Genomic DNA, 22,727 nt, shown 5'->3' with positions numbered 1-22,727 from the left:
TGCATTATCCAGGGTGCAGGGTCTGGAAGGTCTCCTAGTAGGATTGCATCCACGGTCCTACCAGGAGGGAGCCTAGACCGAAGCCCCTATGTGCCCCTCTTTGCCCCCTGTGCCCGCCTGTCTCCCAGCTCCGTCTGCTGCCATCTGCACGCCATTGTTTGCTTATGCCAAGATAACCAGCAGAGCTGTCTCCCTCAGCACGAGAGACGTGACTGGAGCAGATTGAATGTTTTTGTGTGTGTGTACATGCGTTCATGGGTAATGGCAGTTATTTGTAGTTGTAATAGCCTGCATGTTATGTATCCCAAGAAGCTCAGCGGTCACACATAGCATAAGCACAATAAAGTACCTCCCTTGAGTCATATGCCCAATTTCTTACTGACACGCATGAGCCTCTATGTCTGTCGTGTAGCAAGATGCATTCTACCCCTCTACTGTGGAGAGGGTGTTTTTGAAGACGTCCCCCCTCTGCACCACCCCCTTTTCTAACTTCCTCCTTTCGGGTGAGTGAATATGGAAATTGGTGATGAAGGGAGACAGAGGAGGCAGGGGGCAGTGGGCACAGATGGGTGGCTCGCATTAACAGCTCCTCTGGTGAATGTGTTTGTTCGAGCGGGTCAGAGATGAGGACGGGGGAACTGGGCCCTGTGCCATTTCAGATAAATGTATCATTACGCCACACAGGGCGTGGGCATTAGTCACGCCTGCCGCCTCCGAGTGGCTCTAAACCGACATGTGGCGGGATGGGACAGGAGGGACAGGGCAGGGCTGGGGACAGGGCTGGAACAGATGAGACAGGACGGGGCTGGGACGGGGATGGGACAGGACGGGGCTGGACAGGGATGAGACAGGACGGGACTGGGACGGGGATGGGACAGGACGGGGCTGGGACAGGGATGAGACAGGACGGACGGGGATCGGACGGGGATCGGACAGGGATGAGACGGGACGGGGATGGACAGGGATGAGACAGGACGGGGCTGGACGGAGCTGGGACAGGGATGAGACAGGACGGGGCTGGGACGGGGATGGACAGGATGAGACAGGACGGGGCTGGGACCGGGATGGGACGGGATGAGACAGGACGGGCTGGACGGGATGGGACGGGGATGGAGACAGGACGGGATGGGACAGGATGAGACAGGATTGGGCTGGCGATGACAGGGGAACGGGGGGCTGGGACGGGGATGGGACAGGGAGAGGATGAGACAGGACGGGGCTGGGTCGGTGATGGGACGGGGGCGAGACGGGATGGGACAGGGCTGGGACGGGGATGGGGATGGGACGGGGATGGACAGGATGAACAGGACGGGCGCTTACGAATCTCAAGGAGCGTGTGACGCTGAAGCCGCACGGCGGGATGGGTTGACGGGGGATGGGACAGGATAACAGGTTGAGACAGGTGACAGGACGGGGCTTGGACGGACGGGAACAGGGCATGAGAACAGGCGGGGGGGACTGAGATGGAGACACAAGGGATAACGGAAGACTTGAACGGGACGGGGATGGCGACAGGTATGAGACAGGACGCGGACGGATGGGACGGGATTGGACAGGGATGAGACAGGGTCTGAGACAGGGCTAACGAGTCAGGTCTTCTGAGACGGGCAGCTCTGACTGCAGGACAGGTGGCAGGCCGGAGGAGTGGGATGGAGGGATGAAGGAGCGGAGCGGAGGGGGTAGAGAGGCGGTGGTTTTCTGTCAAAAAGCTACTCCCCCTTATTCCATTTAGATTACAAATTTACAGACCTGCCTTGATAGCAGACTACCCCTACACAACAGTAACACGTACACAGAGCTCTGTGTTAGCTACTATACGTGGAGAGGTTATGTGTTTGGCCATTGAAAGAGCAGGTTGACTTAATTGTCATGAATCTTGCCCTGGAGGCAGACTAAGCGATTTCCGCTAGCTGGGACAGCTGCAAAGTCAGAATCGGCAAAAATGTAAAAATWAAAAAAAAGTGCTTTTTGGTCATAATTTAAGGTTAGGCATTAGGGTTAGCATGGGGGTTAAGGTTAGGGCTAGGTTTACCGTCTGATTTTGTTGTCATGAATCTTCGTGTGCCAGTTGGTGACCACTCTGCAAAGCTGCCTCCAGGGCAAGATTCATGACAATAAATTCCAACCTYCACTGAAAGACAGAGGATGTGGTTTTTCCTAAAACCCCACCTCCCTGTCTAAGCTTGGGGTGTCTCTGTTGCCATGGTTATCATTAGGGCTGATTTAGGAGGAGTTAGCATCTGCAAGATAACAGCTTCAACATCCCCCCTCTCTCTACTCTCTACTTTCTCTCTGTATCTCTCCTCTCTCTACTCTCTACTCTCTCTCTCTCTCTGTATCTCTCCTCTCTCTACTCTCTACTCTCTCTCTCTCTCTGTATCTCTCCTCTCTCTACTCTCTACTTTCTCTCTGTATCTCTCCTGCTCTCTCCTCTCTCTACTTCTCTGATCTCTCCGTTTTTCTACTTTCTTCTTCTTATCTTCTCCTCTCTCTACTCTCTACTCTCTCTCTGTATCTCTCCTCTCTCTACTCTCTACTCTCTCTCTGTATCTTCCTCTCTACTCTCTCTCTCTGATCCTCCTCTCTTCTGCTTGCTCTACTTTCTCTCTGTAATCTCTCCTACTCTCTATCTCTCTACTCTCTCTCTCTACTCCTCTACTTTCTCTCTGTATCTTCTCCTCTCTCTACTCTTCTACTTCTCTCTGTATCACTCCTCGCTCTCTACCTCTCTACTCTCTCTCTGTATGCTCTCCTCTCTCTACTCTCTACTTTCATCTCTCTACTCTCTACTCTCTCTCTCTCTCTTGTATCTCTCCTCTCTTACTTCTCTACTTTCTCCTACTTTTCTCCTCTCTCTACTCTCTACTCTCTACTCTTCTACTCTCTACTTTCTCTCTGTATCTCTGCCTCTCTCTACTCTCTCTCTCTCTCTGTATCTCTCCTCTCTCTACTCTCTACCTCTCTCTCTGTATCTCTCCTCTCTCTACTCTCTACTTTCTCTCTGTATCTCTCCTCTCTCTACTGTCGACTTTCTCTCTGTATCTTCCTTCTTTACTCTTTCTAACTCTCTCTCTGTATCTCTCCTCTCTCTACTCTTCTACTTTCTCTCTGTATCTCTCCTCTCTCTACTCTCTACTTTCTACTCTCTCTCTCTACTTTCTCTACTCTCTACTCTCTACTTTCTTCTCTGTATCTCTCTACTCTCTACTTTCTACTCTCTCTCTCTACTTTCTCTACTCTATACTCTCTACTTTCTCTCTGTATCTCTCTACTCTCTACTTTCTACTCTCTACTCTCTCTACTCTCTACTCTCTACTTTCTCTCTGTAATCTCTCCTCTCTCCTCTCTACTCTCACTCTCTCTCTCTACTTTCTACTTTCTCTCTGTATCTCTCCTCTCTCTACCTCTACTCTCTCTCTGTATCTCTACCTCTCTCTACTCTCTACTTTTCTACTCTCTACTCTCTACTCTCTCTCTCTACTCTCTAGCTTTCTCTCTCTGTATCTCTCCTCTCTCTACTCTCTACTTTCTCTCTGTATCTCTCCTCTCTCTACTTTCTACTTTCTCTCTGTATCTCTCCTCTCTTCTACTCTCTACTCTCTCTCTGTATCTCTCCTCTCTCTACTCTCTACTTTCTACTCTCTACTACTCTACTCTCTCTCTCTTACTCTCTACTTTCTCTCTGTATCTCTCCTTTCTTTACTCTCTACTTTCTCTCCTGTATCTTCTCCTCTTCTCCTCTCTCTACTTCTCTACTCTCTACTCGTCTACTTTCTCTTCTGTACTCTCCTCTCTCTACTCTCTACTCGTCTAACTCTCTTCTCTGTATCTCTCCTCTCTCTACTCTCTACTTTCTCTCTTGTATCTCTCCTCTCTCTCTCTACTCTCTCTATCTCTCTCTCTACTCTCTACTCTCTCTCTCTCTCTGTATCTCTCCTCTCTCTACTCTCTACTCTCTCTCGTCTCTCTGTATCTCTCCTCTCTCTACTCTCTACTTTCTCTCTGTATCTCTCCTCTCTTCTACTCTCTACTCTCTACTCTCTACTTTCTCTCTGTATCTCTCCTCTCTCTACTCTCTACTTCTCTCTTTATCTCTCCTCTCTCTACTCTCTACTCTCTCTCTGTATCTCTCCTCTCTCTACTGTCTACTTCCTCTCTGTATCTCTCCTCTCTCTACTCTCTACTTTCTCTCTGTATCTCTCCTCTCTCTACTCTCTACTTTTCTCTCTGTATCTCTCCTCCTCTACTCTCTACTCTCTCTCTGTATCTCTCCTCTCTCTACTCTCTACTTTCTCTCCTCTATCTCTACTCTCTCTCTCTCTGTATCCTCCTCTCTCTACTCTCTACTTTCTCTACTTTCTCTCCTCTCTCTCTACCTCTTACTCTCTACTCTCCTACTCTCTACTTTCTCTCTGTATCTCTCCTCTCTCTACTCTCTCTCTCTCTCTGTATCTCTCCTCCTCTCTACTCTCCACTCTCTCTCTGTATCTCTCCTCTCTCTTACTCCTCTACTTTCTCTCTGTATCTCTCCTCTCTCTACTCTCGACTTTCTCTCTGTATCTCTCCTCTCTCTACTCTCTACTCTCTCTCTGTATCTCTCTCTCTCGCTACTCTCTACTCTCTCTCTCTGTATCTCTCCTCTCTCTACTCCTACGTTTTCTACTCTCTCTCTCTCTACTTTCTCTAGTCTCTACTCTCTACTTTCTCTCTGTATCTCTCTACTCTCTACTTCTACTCTCTCTCTCTTTACTTTCTCTACTCTATACCTCTACTTCTCTCTGTATCTTCTCTCTCTCTACTTCTACTCTCTCTCTCTACTCTCTCTACTCTCTACTCTCTACTTTCTCTCTGTATCTCTCCTCTCTCCTCTCTACTCTCTCTACTCTCTCTCTTACTTTCTACTTTCTCTCTCGATCTCTCTCTTCTCTACTCTCTACTCTCTCTCTGTATCTCTACCTCTCTCTACTCTCTACTTTCTACTCTCTACTCTCTCTCTCTACTCTCTAACTTTCTCTCTGTATCTCTCCTCTCGCTAACTCTACTTTCTCTCTGTATCACTCCTCTCTCTACTCTCTACTTTCTCTCTGTATCTCTCCTCTCTCCTCTCTCTACTCTCTACTCACTCTACTCTCTACTCTCTACTTTCTCTCTGTATACTCTCCTCTCTTCTCTCTACTCTCTCTCTGTATCTTCCTCTCTCTACTCTCCTCTCTACTCTCTACTTTCCTCTGTATCTCTCCCTCTCTCTACTCTCTACTTTCTCTCTGTATCTCTCCTCTCCTCTACTCTCTACTCTCTACTCTCTCTCTCTACTCTCTCTCTCTACTCTCTACTTTCTCTCTGTATCTCTCTCTCTCTCCTCTCACTTTCTCTCTGTATCTCTCTACTCTCTACTTTCTCTCTGTATCTCTCCTCTCTCTACTCTCTACTCTCTCTCTCTACTCTCTACTTTCTCTCTGTATTCTCGTCTCTCTACTTTCTCTTGTATATCTCCTCTCTCTACTCTCTACTTTCTCTCTGTATCTCTCCTCTCTCTACTCTTACTTTCTCTCTGTATCTCTCCTCTCTCTCTCTTACTTTTCTCTGTATATCCTCTCTCTACTCTCTACTCTCTACTCTCTCTCTCTACTCTCTACTTTCTCTCTGTTCTCTCCTCTCTCTACTATCTACTCTCTTCTGTATCTCTCCTCTCTCCTCGCTCTACTCTCTACATCCTTCCTCTCTCTTACTCTCTACTTCTCTCTGCATCTCTCCTCCTCTACTCGCTTACTCTCTATCTCTCTCTCTACTCTTACTTTCTCTCTGTATCTTCTCTCTCTCTACTCTCTACTTTCTCTCTGTATCTCTCGTCTCTCTACTTTCTCTCTGTATCTCTCCTCTCTCCTCTCTCTTACTCTCTACTCTCTACTTCTACTCTCTACTCTATACTCCTCTCTACTCTCTACTTTCTGTCTGTATCTCTCTCTCTCTACTCTCTCTCTCTCTACTTCTACTCTCTACTCTCCTCTCACTCTTACTTTCTGTCTGTATCTCTCCTCTCTCTACCTCTCTACTTTCTCTCTGTATCTCTCGTCTCTCTACTTTCTCTCTGTATCTCTCCTCTCTCTACCTCTACTCTATACTCTCTCTCTCTCTACTCTCTACTTTCTGTCTGTATCTCTCCTCTCTCTACTCTCTACTTTCTCTTCACTCTGTATCTCTCTCCTCTCTCTACTCTTTCTCTCTACTCTCTCTCTACTATCTCTCTCTCTACTCTCTACTTTTCTGTCTGATCTCTCCTCTTCTTCTTACTCTTACTTTCTCTCTGTATCTCCTCCGGCTCTTCTCTCTCTCTCTCTTCCCTCTCGCTCGCCTCTCTCCTCACTCTCTTGTTCAAATACTTGTCCTTGTATGTATTGTAGATAGATCCAGGCATTTATATAAAAAAGAAACAACCTTCAAATAAAACAGATCAAGTTTTGTTAGCACATTCTAAATAAGAACTCGCGGCAGCCTCTATCACACAAAGTTCATGGTAAGCAGCATTAGAGAATTCAAAAGGTAGTCGCGCTCTAACCAAGCCGAGATGCAAAGATTATATACTTAACTGAATCCATGCTGGAAAGAATACAAAGGGTGACAGTGCAAGGTGCTAAAAATAAAACAAAAAAGAGCATACGTTTCGGCCTTATGCCTTCATCAGTGCTGTACAAAGGTGTGAGAGTACCTTGTAAACTTTATACGCACCGGCCACCTTTCTTTTTAGCCAGAGCGCAAACTCTCATACTGGCCCTCCAGTTACCCCTAGTATAACTTTAGCATCGCTTTCATCCTGACAAACTGCTCTTGAGCAAAACATTCCTGTGATCTCGACACCTGACACAGACAGACAGACAGACAGACAGACAGACAGACAGACAGACAGACAGACAGACAGACAGACAGACAGACAGACAGAGAAGATGTTTCTTGATTTATGACAAAGCAAACACCAGACACATCGCTAGTCAATGCCAATGACACACTTGATCAGCTCAGAGCCAGGTGGCTGGTCTAATAGAAGACAATGGGGCCTTTATCATTGAAAAGCCCATTACAGGTTAGACCGGGCGGAGAGGGAGAGAAAAGAGAGATGTCGGCCATTGTGCACTTATGACTGTGGAAGAACACATTAACAGCCTCTCTCTGCTCGAGGCAGATAAAGGATTCTTTCTGCCTGCAGTTGATCATTTCCTGCTGCGCAAAAAAATGAAGATGACAAATGTGACCAAGTTGACAATCACATAGATCAGAAAGTCCTGTTGTATGATTGAGCACAAGAAGAGAGACATGTTCCTCTCTCCCTGTCTCTCCGCCTCAGGCTCTCGTTCGCTCTTGCTCTTTCTTCACTCAGTGCTCTGTTGCCTCGCCTCTTCCTTCGCAGGTTAGGCAGTCTTTGATTGGGCCTCATTTAGATGAAAAAGTCAAATGAAAAACAGGCGGATTTCCAAACAAAGGAGGGTCTCAATGGGGTTCTGCTTGTAAAAACATTTCCATCTAAATGCAGATTTGGTATATCTACTGCGATGGGGGCCACAGCACTTACATTCATTATTTAACCATGTGGGAATAGAGCCATTTTGTATCGCGGGCCTCCGCTTTAAACAGTCATTTGGATTTTTAAGAAGTGTATCTGCAATTGATTTTGTGTCACAAATTGTTGCAGTCGGTGTAGAAAACGAAATACAATCTGGGAAAGGGAAGAGAAACAACGAGACACATTTGTACAAAGCAAGGTTGACAGAAGAGAACAGCTGTTACAACTTGACTTAAGTCACTGCACATTTGTTTGGGTGCTGTGGGAACACGGCCAACACAATGGTAATGTGGATCACCATACAGCTGCTTGGCCAAGTGGAAAGTGGAACAGAGTTTGGCAAACACTGCCATGCCTCATGATTATACAGTTGAAGCATTATCGGTGCTTCTCAGCTTAAACATACATTTGGCTGTTTTACATTTTCCCCAGCTACAGGAGAGGTGGCCCAGAAATTGCAGCGTGATAGTCCTTGGGGACTGTGTGTATATATGTGTGTGTGTGTGTGTGTGCAGTAAACACACTGATGAGTACCACATTCCCGTGGGAGGTAGAGAAAAGGGAGGAGAGTGTGTGTGTGTCTCCTCAGACCTGCTGACTCACTCCATTGAGTCGGAGAGAACCAGCATACTCCCATCTCTGCCTCTTATGCTGCCAGAGTAGAGACACTTTCGAGAGAAAATGAGTGTGTGTGCGTGCACATGCATATGTGTGATTTACATTACTCCATTTCCCTTCTATAAATCACACTGTTGCTTCTCACTTCCTCCTTTCTTTCCTTCCTCCATCCTCACCATCATGTTTTGAGCAGAGTGCCAACCCCAAACCTCTTTTTACTGCGTTTCTCCCCTCTGAGGAAAGAGGAAATTGGGCTGCTGCAACGAAGTGAGCAAAGTTCAGAAGTTCCACCATTTTCCCTGACAGACTGAAGCACATTACATTCTGTACTCAGAGGACGGTCTCATATGTCACACGGAGAAACTGTACCTACCGGAACATTCTGTCTCAGGAACCGAGAATGCCCCGAATGACACTACTGATATGGTCAATTGCCTTCAGTGCCACAGAAATCTCCGGAAATTCCTTATAACCTTGTAGACTTCGTAACATACCYGTAATCAAATCTGTCTGATAGGTGATATGGTTTAAAGCCCCTTCTGCAGCACACAGCCACACAAAGATGCACAGTATAAAACCTGTAGTTCACAAAGTTCTGTTTCCATCTTGAGCTCGTGTTGATACTTCCTAGCCCCATTAAACGCCCCTTTTTGAAAAGAGGCGGCCATGTTTTCCTCACAGGTCACAGCTCTTTAGGCAGGTGGAGCATCACTTGAGTGTGCTGAGAGAAAACAGCCTTTTTAAGCATGAATCACCTTTCATGCCGTCGGAGGCAGCGCCAGCGACACGGTTTTACAAATAGATCAGCTAGGTGAGGGAGTCAAACGCAGCACCGTGGGCGTCTCGGAGTGTTCAGCATGTCACACACAGCACCGTGGGCGTCTCGGAGTGTTCAGCATGTCACACACAGACAGATGGAGAGGAGCCCTCTGTGTGTTGATGTTAAGCTCTTCGCCAAGTGGCAGTCAGCCTCTTAGGAAGCCACGGGTAAAGCATATAAAGCATGTAGCAACGAGCACTGACAGCTATTCACACGTCCTGTCTGCTATTTGTGTGCTCTGGCGTGCTCAAAGACACAATAAACCATCAGACAGAAAATGATGTATTCCCACAAAAGCTTGCGCGTGTGTATGAGTAGCATATGTGTATTCAGTGTACCATGAATAATGAATGAGAGATGAGATGTTCTCAAGCAGGGGTTGGGGCTGAATGCCAGGCCAAGGGTAACCGTTGGGCTATGAGGGGAGGGTACACACATACGCACACCACTCTTATCCATCCGGCATTGGGCATAATTCAATGTGAATTGAAAATGAGGCCAAATTGAATTCCCGTCACAGACTGAATGTAATGAAATTGCTAGCTGAAGCCGAGCGAAAACATCAAGCCAGGTTTCAAAAAGGAAAACGGAAGAAAAATAGATTGTGTCAGAAGAATGAACAGAGGCAAAAATAAAAAGCTTCAGTGGCTGGGAGAGAGAAAAGCACAATGGCGTGTCTGTGATGATCTCGGGAAGCATCGCTCTTCCAATCAGCTACTTAATTACTGTGGAGAAAAGCCAGGAGAGACACGTTCCACCAGCGGCGACGCCACAACCCTGCTCCGCCGCACTTTACATGAAATCTCATCAGATGAAATAGGAATGCGGAGCGAGTCGACACTGCAGGTGTAGAGGAAACGGATAGTAATGAAAATAAATCAATACCCTCATTTCCCCCTACTTCCTACCATCAACCACTGCCTTCAGTTCTCTCTCCCTTTCTTTCCTTCCGTCTCTCATTCATAACAGCGTGACACTAGCAGTCTATGTTTCCCCCCTGCTGCCAGGGCAATCGAGAAAGAAATAAGAGGGTTTTAGTATATGCATTTCRCCCCTGGTTCCACTCAAACGATACAGCCTGTCTGACAGATCTCAATGCTATTATTAATTAATGCTCTTATAAGAGAGGTCCCACAGTGAGTGTTTTGCTGATTTAACGTTTTTATAATAAGGAGTACTTTTAAGTCTGGGGGAGAGTGTGTGTGTGCCCGTATTCCCTGCTGGCCTTCCCAGGCGCTGGCGGCTGATGTTGTCGATACCTGCACATCCCAACACACTCCCACGTAACCTAATGACTTTGGGCTTGGATTGGTCTCAGGAGGAGCAGGGGAGGGAGGAGGAGTGGAGGGGTGGAGGGAGGAGGAGTGGAGGGGTGGAGYGAGGAGGAGTGGAGTAGAGAAAAAAGCCAGTAGCTTCCAATGTTAACCTCATTTATAATAAGATGAATGGTGTGAACGGATAGAGATACAGTCTATATCTCTATCCTACGGGACTGTCGAGCAGGGGTCTCCAACGTGTAGATTGCGAGTTACAACTAGCTTAGCGCCCAGCTATGTTTAACTCGCCAATCAATTCTGAAAGTACATGCCTTTTTTGACGTGTTCCATCGCAAGCTGTCATAAACATAAAAGCTCCTGGCTATACTATCCAATCAAAGCCACATTGACATTATCCCACCCTTGGTTAACCACTGTTGGCTTAAATAGCCAAACGTAACACAATATCTTCAAAATAATTTTCAGCAATATTGCCCGTCTGTCTTCTTTGTGCCCGCACTTGTTTATCACTTGTATGTAGCTAGTTAGCAATGCTAAGACTTTCCCCCAAAACCTTCTCAATTAAATGTTAACTGCAAAGTAGTATTACCTGGCAGAATTATATCATGATTATTTGTATCAATTGGGTGGCGATGGTTTTGCAAACTCTGCCATGACATGTTCTGCAGCAGTAGCCCTAACAGCAAAAACATCTCTAGGCCGACCCATTCTTGTCTTGCTAGATGTGCAAATAAAGGGGAATTACACCAACAAAAATCTAAATGTGTTAGTTTTTATTCCAGACCCTAAAAATTGTCTTCCGGTGTCATTTAAGCATTGACATGGACTCAGAACATAAATATTCATTGTTTCTCTGTGAATAATTGTAATATCGAGAGAAAAAAACTGAATTAAGGAAAATACTAAATAAGATTTTATGGGCATCCCCTTAGAGTTCTTTATGAACCATTATTTTACCACTTATATTGACAGAAAACACAGCTCTTGTACACAAAGGACCAGGGGAAGAGTTGCAGGGTAAAGGAGAAGAGAAGAATGTGCTTATTTGAAAAAAATGTATAATAGTATATCGCAACATATTTCATTTTCTAAAAGTAGCTCTCATGCTAGAAAAGGTTGGAGACCCCTGCTGGGACCAATAATCAAGGACCAATAATCAATCAAATAGGATAGAGATCATCCTCTTGTGCTATACTTTACAATTTTTTATTTTATTTTTTATTTAACCTTTATTTAACCAGGAAGGGCTCATTGAGATTTAAAATCTATTTTTCAAGAGCGTCCTGGCCAACATAGGCAGCACCAAGTCATTACAAAAATTACAGACAGACAACATGAAAAACTACAAGTAATCTAGTAAAAACCATTGAAAATTAAATTAAATTAAAAACATTGACAGGTCAGGGAATCAGCCTCAAAATCCTTCATCAGTGATTTAAAAACACCAATCGGGACAAGTTCTTCCAGTTTAAAATGATTTTGTAAGGTGTTCCAAGACGATGGCGCAGAGTACATAAAAGACCTTTTACCAAATTCAGTTCGGACATTTGGAACAGTTAGCAGGATAAAGTCTAGCGAACGAAGAGAGTACCCACCACATTTCTGAACAATAAAAATGCCCAAATAAAAAGGTAGTAAACCCAAAATGGCTTTGTAAATAAAAGTATACCAGTGACTGAGCCTACGAGTGACWAGAGAAGGCCAGCCAACCCTGGTATACAAAGTGCAGTGGTGCGTTAGGGTTTTGCAGTTTAAAATAAATCTCAAAGTGCCATGGTAAAGAGTGTCAATTGATCTCAAACACTGAGCGGAAGCATTCATATATAAAATATCCCCATAGTCTAGTAAAGGCATAAATGTAGCTGATACTAGCCTCCTTCTGGCTTCAAAAGAAAAACAGGCCGTATTCCTAAAATAAAATCCCAATTTCAGCTTAAATTTTTTTGTAAGTTGTTGAATATGCAATTTAAAAGAGAGGCCGTCATCAATTAGAATTCCAAGATATTTATAAGAGGTTACAACCTCAATCTCCTTGCCCTGACAGGTAGTAATAGGTGAAAGGTTCAGAGGTCTATTTCTTGCATTAGAAAACACCATTAGTTTAGTTTTGTCAGTATTGAGGATAAGCTTCAATTGACACAAGGTATGTTGAACAGTATAAAAAGCAGTTTGCAAGTTCTGGAAAGCTTTTGTAAGAGATGAGGCACAACAGTAAATAACAGTATCATCAGCATAAAAATGAAGTTGTGCATTTTGGACATTTTTGTCTAAATCATTTATATAAATAGTGAATAAGAGAGGACCAAGTACAGAGCCTGGGGGCACACCATTCAGGAACAGACAATTTAACAGACATAAGCCATCAAATTGAGTGCACTGAGTTCTATCAGACAGATAGTTAGCAAACCATGCAACTGCATGCTCCGAAAGACCTAACACTCAACAATCTCTGCCTTAGTATAGCATGATCAACTGTAATCAAAAAGCCTTAGAGAGATCAATAAAAAGTGAGACACAGTGCTGTTTTTTGTCAAGGGCTTCAGTGATATCATTTAAAACCTTCATGGCTGCTGTAATTGTGGCTATGCTTTCTTCCTGAAGCCCGATTGGTACATTGATAAAAATAGAGTTAGTAATAAAAACTCTTTTAGCTGTTCACTTACAAGGGTTTCAAGTATTTTCACCAGGGGTGACAGCTTTGAGATTGGCCTATAATTATTTAAAAGAGTTGGATCTCCCCCTTTTAAAAGTGGTAGGACAAATGCTGATTTCCAGATCTTTGGAATTTCATTACATTCCAGGGTTAGATTGAACAGATATGTAAGTGGTTCAGCTATGAAATCAGCTGCCAGATTTAAAAAGCAGGGATCCAAAAGATCAGGACCTGGCAGGCTTTCTTTGATCTAAGGATTTCAGGGCTTTATGTACCACCTGCGACTGAGAATGGCAGAAAGCTAAAAGTTTGACCAGCTCTCACTGGTTCATCCCAACAGGGTTGTACAGAGACAGAGGACACTGGTTCATCCACACAGGGTTGTACAGAGACAGAGGACACTGAATCAAACAGCCTACCAGATGATACAAAGTGCTCATTGAAACAATTAGCATTTCAGTTTTGTCCATATATAGCAACAGTCCTTCAAAACACATGACGGTTAATTCATTAACATTACTGTTACCAGACGTAGACTTAATAGCATTCCAAAACTTTCTAGGGTCATTCAGGTTATCAGTGGTAAACAGACATAAAATATTCAGACTTGGCCTTCCTGAGAAGAAAAGAACACTTGTTTCTTAACTGCCTAAAAATAAGCCAATCAGCATCAGAACAAGATTTCCTTGCTTTAGCCCAGGCTAGATTACGGTTGTGAATAATACAAGAACAGCTCAGAGAAAAACCATGGATTATCCCGCCCTTTAACCCTGAACCTGCGGAATGGTGCATGTTTGTTTACTATTTGGAAAAAACCATCATGAAAGAATATCCAGGCAGTTTCCACATCAGGGATAAGCTCAATCTTGCTCCAGTCAAAATAAAACAAATCATGAAAGAAAGCCTGCTCATTAAAACACTTCAAATTTCTCTTACGAATAAAACGTGGATTTGTCTTTGGAACCTTAGTATTTCTAACAAGCAACAACAGCACAATGGTCACTTAAATCATTACAAAAAACACCAACGCAGAATATTTATGTGGAACATTTGTCAATATCAAATCAATCAGGGTAGATTTATCTGGGCATTTAAGATTTGGGCGAGTGGGTGAATTATCAACTGGGTAAGATTCATAGAATTACAAAACATTTTTAAATCTCAGACACCGGCTTTAACCAACACCTGTTGAGATCACCAATTAAGATCATTTCACTGTAAAGAAGTTTAGACATAAGGTGCGTCAAAAGAAGAAAATGCAATCACCGAGAGCAGAGGGGGGTCTATAACAGCCAATCACAGTTATAGAGAGGCCTTTGAAACCTCATATATCAAAGCAAGATTCCAACTGTTTACAAATAGTTTCAGACTTTGCCACACTTACAGGGAATTTAGATTTTACATATATAGCCACACCCCCACCTTTCTTAACCCGATCAGTGCGATAAACATTGTAACCACTTATACAAATATCCTTATCAAAAAATAGACTTGCTGAGCAGGTTTCAGAAAACACAATTACATCAGCATCAGTTGATTTAGCCCAAATCCTAACCCCATCAATTTTTGACAACAGGCTGCGTACATTTAAATGAAAAATACCAAAACCAGATCTTGATTTAAAATCAGAGGGGGTTTGGAGACATTGCATATCAGGGCCAGGGTTAGGTTGCACGTTACCTGATATCACAACAGAAGAATAACTAGGCACCTTGTTTAATAACCTTGCACGGCTTCTCTTTTTTAAGAGACCTACTGCAAGCGAATTCTACAAGTGAGTTTCCAGACAATACAAAACAGTCATTTAAAACCATTAGACTTTGGTAGTGACACAAATTCGTACTGTTCACATCATGCCACAAATGCATCAGCACTTGGACGAGTGGACCGAGTGAAAAAGAGCGAGTTCCTGCAGACAAAATGTCTAATGGACGGGAGGCACATTGTCAGATGTACTCACCCAGCGACAATGTTTCGTTTTCTCCAGAGTTCAGTAAAGTCAGTGCACAAAGTAATACCACGTAAATTGTCATTTTCTCTGACAAAAAAATAAGAGGCCAACGAAGGTAAGTGGAGAGAGGGACAGCGTGTATGTGAGTCAATGTGAGTGTTTGCGCGTGTGAGTAGATTGGGTGTTGAGGGCGATAGAGAGAACGGGTTGAGCTGCCACTGACAGCCAGGCGAAGAGCAAAAAGGAGCAGCTTGGACAAGACACTCCGCGGACGAAGGAGGAACTCAGGCCAGCCAGAGATAGGGTTACTTTGGTAAACTTCAAGTAATGAAGTGCCGTGTTGAGGAGGACCCGTGATCTTTACACCAGCAAAAATAAAATAGTTTGCACTACACAACAACGAAGTTACGCAACCATAAATAAATAGATTATTAGTAGGTTAAAATGTACTAGTCACAAACAAACGACTTGACATGCTGTCATCTTGGATTTTGGACTCTATATACAGTTGAAAAGTGTCCCAATTGCAGGACTGATTGAACAAGAGCAACAGATATCGATCCCCACCAATAGATACACAGGAATCGATCCCCACCTTTCTCCATGCCAAAGAAAATATAATGTGATAGTATTGTATATCAGTGATCCCCTTCCAGCCCAGTACCAACACACCTGACCCAGCTGATCCAGGTCTTGATAACACGTGGATAAAAAAGCAGCTGTATTATGCCGTAGTAGACCTAGTATCCATTTCCAGTGTTTCATATTCGCGGTTCAGAAACATTTGTCTGACACTGTAGACCTGACTGTGTATCTCTCCTCTTCTCCTCCTCCTCTTCCTCGTCCTCTCCCCTCCCCAGGCCTGGTGTGGTCAGACCCGGTGGTGAACATGAGGAAGGTGACCCACCAGAGGGTGAGGGAGCAGCTAGCCAACACCGTCCTGCTGCCCTGTGTCTTCACCCTGCGCCCCACCCCTACCCACGAGCCCCCCCGCATCAAGTGGACCAAGGTGTGGGGCCAGAGGGGCGACGARGGTCGGCAGAGGGAACAGTCCATCCTGGTCGCCAAGTACAACGTGGTCAAGGTAAAGATTGACTGAGTGGGAAAAATACAAAATGTCGGTTTTATGTACATGGAGAGTGTGTTGGCCGCCTATCCAGTACTTAGCGGCAACTTATTTTAAGCAGAATCTGTAACTATACAGTATGTACTGCACAATCCTTTCTTCTTTCTATGAAAATAAGATTAAATACATTTCCTCTCACTGTTTTTCTGCTGCCAACTATAATAATTGGACCAGCAAACATTTAGTGGAATGTCCTTTTTCTTTTTCATTGCCATCTTTGTTGTGTTTCATACTGTATGTTTAATTTTGATTCAACTGTGTGTTCATAACTGTAATGTCTTTTCGTGGTTTAGGTTAAGAAGGCATTCCAGGGGCGTGTCACCCTGCCCGGTTACCAGGACAACCGTTACAACGCCAGCCTGGCGCTCAGCGGTCTGCGCTCCAGTGACTCGGGCATGTACCGCTGTGAGGTGGTGGTAGGCATCAACGACGAACAGGACACCGTGCCCCTGGAGGTTACAGGTAATACTGACCCCTGCTATACTCATTACACCTGAGTCGTGTTCAATAGGCTCCAAACAGGAAGTAAACGTAACAAAACAGGGAGGGACAACCTGGACTCGTCCAATAAGAAATGCCCATTTTCATTGTCCATTGCAAAAGGCTTTAAAGTGTTTTGTCCCRAATGAGCACGACCCTGACTGTAGCTCTAACTGGCATTGCTAATGGAATTATTATATAATTATATAATGTTTAATGTGTGGGAGTGTCTGGTCTGGGGAACGTGACAACCTCTGCCAACTGGACCGAGTAATAGATCGTTGACCCCGTCGCTTAGGTCCATTTCATGCCATGAAAGCAAATAGACCTAATGAGAAAATAAAGTGTGTTGTTATCTGATGTTACGTTGAGGTCTCTGGGCTGTAGTTTATGTTGAACCCACCCACTTCTTCACTGTGAGGTCCTGGGGATATTATATGCCATATCAGCTAATAGTATCATAGTAATTACCAAATGAACATTTCTCAGATTTGTCCAGGTCACTTGCTGTTTTTAATAAATGCCTATTAAAGTAATAACTTAAGGGAAGTGGCACTCTGCTCTCTGCTTTGGCTTTACAGTGCTGCTCTGTACTCACCTAGATCTCCACAATGCTGCCAGCAGTCAGCTGATCTTCAGCTCCACATTACGCCCAGTAGCCTCATTCACTCACCCACATACTGTACACTAGCTCCATGGGCTCCCAGTGCGAACAGCACAGATATAGCGCTATGCTATTATTACACGATATAACCACTGTGTGTGTGTGTGTGTGTGTGTGTGTGTGTGTGTGTGTGTGTTGGTGGTGTGTGGTGTGTGTGTGTGACAGTGGCTCTCTCTCAATGATTATGACATCAAGCAGTGTGTTTTTTCTCCATCGACTGCTCCTCTCTTCATGATAGCACTTCATTGCTCCTGTAGAGACCCCTGGCTCAGTGCTCAGGAAACCCTGTCCCCACTCCCAGCCAATCGATTAGCACGCCATTAAACCCKCTTCCTCCTTCAGAAAGAGAAACCCATTACCGGTTGGTCCGTCTAAGGGCGCACCAAACATTCTCCCGGGCTTAGCGTTAATTACAAGTCACGCTACATTGCAGAGCCCCCAATACTAACTCCTGCAAGTGTTTAATATACACAGAGTATACAAAACATTAAGGACACCTTCTCTTTCCATGACATAGACTGACCAGGTGAATCCAGGTGAAAGCTGTGATCCCTTATTGATGACACTTGTTAAATCCACTTCAATCACTGTAGATGAAGGGGAGGAGACAGGTTAAAGAAGGATTTTTAAACCTTGAGGCAACTGAGCCGTGTGTATCTGTGCCATACAGAAGATGAATGGACAAGACAAAATATTTAAGTGAACGGGTTATGGTAGTAGGTGCCAGGCACACCGGTTTGTGTCAAGAACTGCCATGCTGCTGGATTTTTCACGCTCAACAGTTTCCCGTGTGTATCAAGAATGGGCCATCGCCAAAAGGACATCAAGCCAACTTGACACCACTGTGGGAAGCGTTGGAGTCAACATCCCTGTGGAACGCTTTCGACACATTGTAGAGTCCATGCCCGACGAATTGAGGCTGTTCTGAGGGCAAAGGGGGGAGGGGGGAAAGGGTGCAAGTCAATGTTAGTGTCACGCTGGTATAAAGGATTTTTGAGACAGGCGCAGGAATACACAATAGTGTTTTTAAATAAAAACACATATACACAAACACTGGGCTGTACCCAAACAAAAGAGCGAGGGTAAACCTCGCTGAACGCCACGGGACGATACCATAATACACACTATATATAGTACTCAGCGTAACAGCTGCACCAACACATAGGTACTCACACCACCAACGGACATGGGAACAATAATCGACAGGACAATGGTGAACAAAGTGCACACTTATACAATTACTAATCAATGGGAATAGGGGCCAGGTGTGCGTAATGAAAGTTCCGGAGGGATCCGTGACAATGTTTTGTACACTCAGTCTATTAATTAGCACGGTATTGATACTGCCCGGCCATATCAATATCATATTAATTCTGGACAGCCGGGATTGGCTTGTTTGTGTGTGTTCTAAGCCCTGGTTAGGTTCTCTCTCTGTCCATTCGGCCCATATTGCATGGTCAATTGTCTGTCTCTCCAATTAGAGCCCAGACATCGATCCTCGCTGTCAGCCACAGTCATGAGATACAGTATGTCAGGTCGGTTTAAGTGGTGATCCACAAATAGACATATCTACACACAGGTGATAATCTCTAAATTGTAGGTCTATTAGCCTGGTGGTTAGAGCGTTGGGCCAGTAACCGAAAGGTTGCTGGATTGAATCCTCGAGCTGACAAGGTAAAAATCTGTCATTCTGCCCCTGAGCAAGGCAGTTAACCCACTGTTCCCTGGGCGCTGATGACGTAGATGTTGATTAAGGCAGCCCCCCGCACCTCTATGATTCAGAGGGGTTGAGTTAAATGCAGAAGACACATTTCAGTTGAATGCATTCAGTTGTACAACTGACTAGGTATCCCCCTTTTAGATTTTCTGCACAGGCAGGACTGTATTAGTGTTGTATACTGTGTTGCAACAAGGGCATCACTCAATTATCTACAGCTTTCTCAGTATCTCTCCTGTTCTCTCCAGAGACTGGAGCAGAGTGGTGTGCTCAGAGCATGTGCAAACCAGCTGGCTGGAGTGTTTACGGACTTATTCAATCTCTTCCTATCCCAGTCTATTGTCCCCACTTGCTTTAAGATGTCCACAATTGTTCCTGTACCCAAGAAAGTACAGGGAGGAGGTGAGAGCCCTAGTGGCGTGGTGCCAGGAAAATAACCTCTTACCCAATGTCAACAAAATGGATGGAGCTGATGGTGGACTTCAGGAAACAGCAGAGAGAGCATGCCCCATCCACATCGACAGGGCCGCAGTGGAGGGGGTGAAAAGCTTCAAGTTCCTCGGCGTGCACATCACTGACAACCTGAAATGGTCCATCCACACAGACAGGGTGGTGAAGAAGGCACAACAGCAACATCGCCTCTTCAACCTCAGGAGGATAAAAAATGTTGGCTTGGCCCCTAAGAACCTCGCAAACGTCTACAGACGCACCATTGAGAGCATCCTGTCGGGCTGTATCAACGCCTGGTAGGGCAATTGCACCGTCCGCAACCGCAGGGCTCTCCAGAGGGTGGCGCGGTCAGCCCAACGCATCACCGGGGGCACATTGCCTGCCCTCCAGGCCAAGAAGATCATCAAGGACCTCAGCGACCCGAGCCACGGCCTGTTCACCCAGCTACCATCTGGAAGAAGAAGACAGTACAGGTGCATCAAAGATGGAAAACAGCTTCTATCTCCAGGCCATAATTTTTATCATAGGTACACTTCAACTGTGAGAGACGGAATCRAAAACAAAAATCCAGAAAATCACATTGTATGATTTTTAAGTAATTAATTTGCATTTTATTGCATGACATAAGTATATGATCACCTACCAACCAGTAAGAATTCTGGCTCTCACAGACCTGTTAGTTTTTCTTTAAGAAGCCCTCCTGTTCTCCACTCATTACCTGTATTAACTGCACCTGTTTGAACTTGTTACCTGTCCAGAGAACAGTGAAATACTCCTCTATCAAACATAGACGGCGCTGCTAATTAAATAAACAAAAGCCGTTCCTATTTCATTACACTTGGCTGTCTCATTACCATTGTCAGCGGCCCGCAGGTGGGAAGGCCAGCGGCGTCAACCCACAAAGGGAGTGACGGACGGCCTTCGGCAAACCGACCGACCGCCGGCCACACTATGACCGCACCCATGATACCATCGTGGACGTGATAAGAGGTTATGCCAATCCACGATTACAGCGCCATCCTCAAAATGTGTGTTTTGAAAGAAGTGATGGCGAAAGAAACATGGCGCGAGAGCGTGGGTCGCTTGACTCCATTAGTGGAAGAGTCATATGGTGTTGGAGTGTTATACGCATCTATTTTTTTTATCCACTTCCTCACAACGCCACCGGTGAGTAGGATACCTACTGGAAAGCCTATGTTCAAACAACTCTCTACTCTAAATCCGGGATATATCATTTTGTTGTGTTGACAGATCATAGGTAATATATTATTTATAGATTATGTATTATGAAATTGCGTTGAGGAATTGCTATTAGGCAATAATATATCGGTCACGACCTCTCCGCGATCGAGACTTCCACAAGGGAAAAGTAGGGAAAGGAGAAACTTCAGGGGGGACCCAGGCATACACAGAAAGAGAACGCTTAAATGTGATAAAATATTCTTTTTTCTGAACCGAAGAGCCCCCTCTGGCTCTCCAGCATAGTTACACTGTATTAATTCCGCACTCTGTGTGGAGACTTTGCTACCTGTTCATTATAAAAATCCGAAAACAACCATGATACACACACAACATCAAAAATACAAAAACAAGAACTCCAAATCCTCATCCACAAGGGCCAAGAACAGAGACTGGTAAGGAATCAAAAGGGAAAATTTTTGAAATAGGATGTAAGACCACTGCACCTCACAGCCGGGATCGGATTCCATCTACGGGTGTGGTGAGTCAAGTTCTTCTGTCAACAAAGGCAAGCAGCTTGGCTTGAGAGAAGCCTACAACATGTTGGGCGCAATTATTAGAAAATTGTGAATAGTTCCAAGATGACGGTCAATCACCCTCAGGTCAATGAGTAGGTCTTCTATGTGAAGACCATAATCCTACCCCGTCTGGCTCCGATAATGATCTTCATTGGGGCATCAATGATCATGAGGAAGTGAGGGATCAGCCCAGAACTACACGGCAGACCTGGTCAGTGACCTGAAGAGAGCTGGGACCACAGTCTCAAAGAAAACCATTATAACACACTAGGCCTTATGGATTAAAATCCTGCAGCGCACGCAAGCCCCCTGCTCAAGCCAGCGCATGTCCAGGCCCGTCTGAAGTTGCCAATGACCATCTGGATGATCCAGAGGAGAATGGGAGAAGGTCATGTGGTCTGATTTAGACATAAAATAAGAGCTTTTGGTCTAAACTCCACTCGCCGTGTGAGGAAGAAGAAGGATGAGACAACCCCAAGAACACCTTCCCAACCGTGAAGCATGGGGTGGAAACATCATCTTTGGGGATGCTTTTCAAAGGGACAGGACGACTGCCACCGTATTGAGGGAGAATGGATGGGGCAATATATCGCGAGATCTTGGCCCAACAACCTCCTTCCCTCAGTTAAAACAGAAGGAGGTCGCGCTGGTCGGGTTCCAGCATGATAACGAACCCGAAACACAACACCGCGATTGCAAACTAGAGTAACGGACCCCGTAAGAAGCATCCTCAAAAGGTCCTGGAGTGGAAACCTAGCACCAGATCTTCCAGACCATGACCCCAATATGAAAATTCCTTGCGATCGGGAGCAGAAAAGTACCGATTGCCCAGCAAATCTATCCCCGTAAAACTGAAAGGATTGGTATAGGTCGTATGGAGAGTTGCCGGCCATAAATCCCGCTGCGTGTCGATCCGTATGCTTAGCAAATAGCTGTGTGGGTTTCAACTCAGTGCTTAATATCTCTGTAATTGCACAACAAAGGTTTCTGTTGTACTTATATAACTTACGCTTGTTCTATATACTGTTTTATTATCACGTCATGCAATAAAATGTACTATTCATATTAAAAAAATCATACAATGTGATTTTCTGATTTTGTTTTAGATTCGTCTCTCACAGTTGAAGTGTACCTATGATAAAATTACAGACCTTCTACATGCTTTGTAAGTAGGAAAACCTGCAAAATCGGCGTTATCAAATACTTGTCTCCCCCACTTAACCACAGAAAATAATCCTATACCGACATAAACCTGAAAGCGCTCAGCAAGGAAAAGCCACTGCTCAAAACCGCCATAAAAGATCCACTAGGTTTGCAATGCACATCGGACAAAAGGACTTTTTGGAGAAAATGTCTCTGGTCTGATGAAAACAAAAATAGAAATGTTGGCCATAATGACCATTGTATGTTTGGAGGAAAAAGGGGAGCTTGCAAGCCGAAAAACACCATCCCAACCGTGAAGCACGGGGGTGCGCATCATATTGTTGGTGCTTACTGCAGGATGAGGTGGCCATTCACAAAATAGATGGCACATGTAGGATGGGAAAATTATGTGGATATATTGAAGCAAACATCTCAAGACGTCAGTCAGGAAGGTTAAAGCTTGGTCTACACATTTTATATGGGTCGATCCTACAACACGACAATGACATCATAGAT

The 22,727-nt window shown here is 44.7% G+C and overlaps 1 protein-coding gene across 1 annotated transcript in view; it reads left to right on the top strand.

Moving 5' to 3' along the window:
- The window catches only part of LOC111975930 (neurocan core protein-like), a 223,365-nt gene that overhangs the window by 66,482 nt on the left and 134,156 nt on the right, over positions 1-22,727 (top strand). The window contains exons 3-4 of the mRNA XM_070447717.1: positions 15,735-15,958; positions 16,294-16,462. Coding sequence (XP_070303818.1) covers positions 15,735-15,958; positions 16,294-16,462 — 393 coding nt within the window. The remainder of the gene's footprint in view (positions 1-15,734; positions 15,959-16,293; positions 16,463-22,727) is intronic.

This window comes from Salvelinus sp. IW2-2015, linkage group LG16, assembly GCF_002910315.2.
Source record: "Salvelinus sp. IW2-2015 linkage group LG16, ASM291031v2, whole genome shotgun sequence".
Taxonomy (NCBI): domain Eukaryota; kingdom Metazoa; phylum Chordata; class Actinopteri; order Salmoniformes; family Salmonidae; genus Salvelinus; species Salvelinus sp. IW2-2015.
This window is presented reverse-complemented; position numbering and strand designations above follow the sequence as displayed.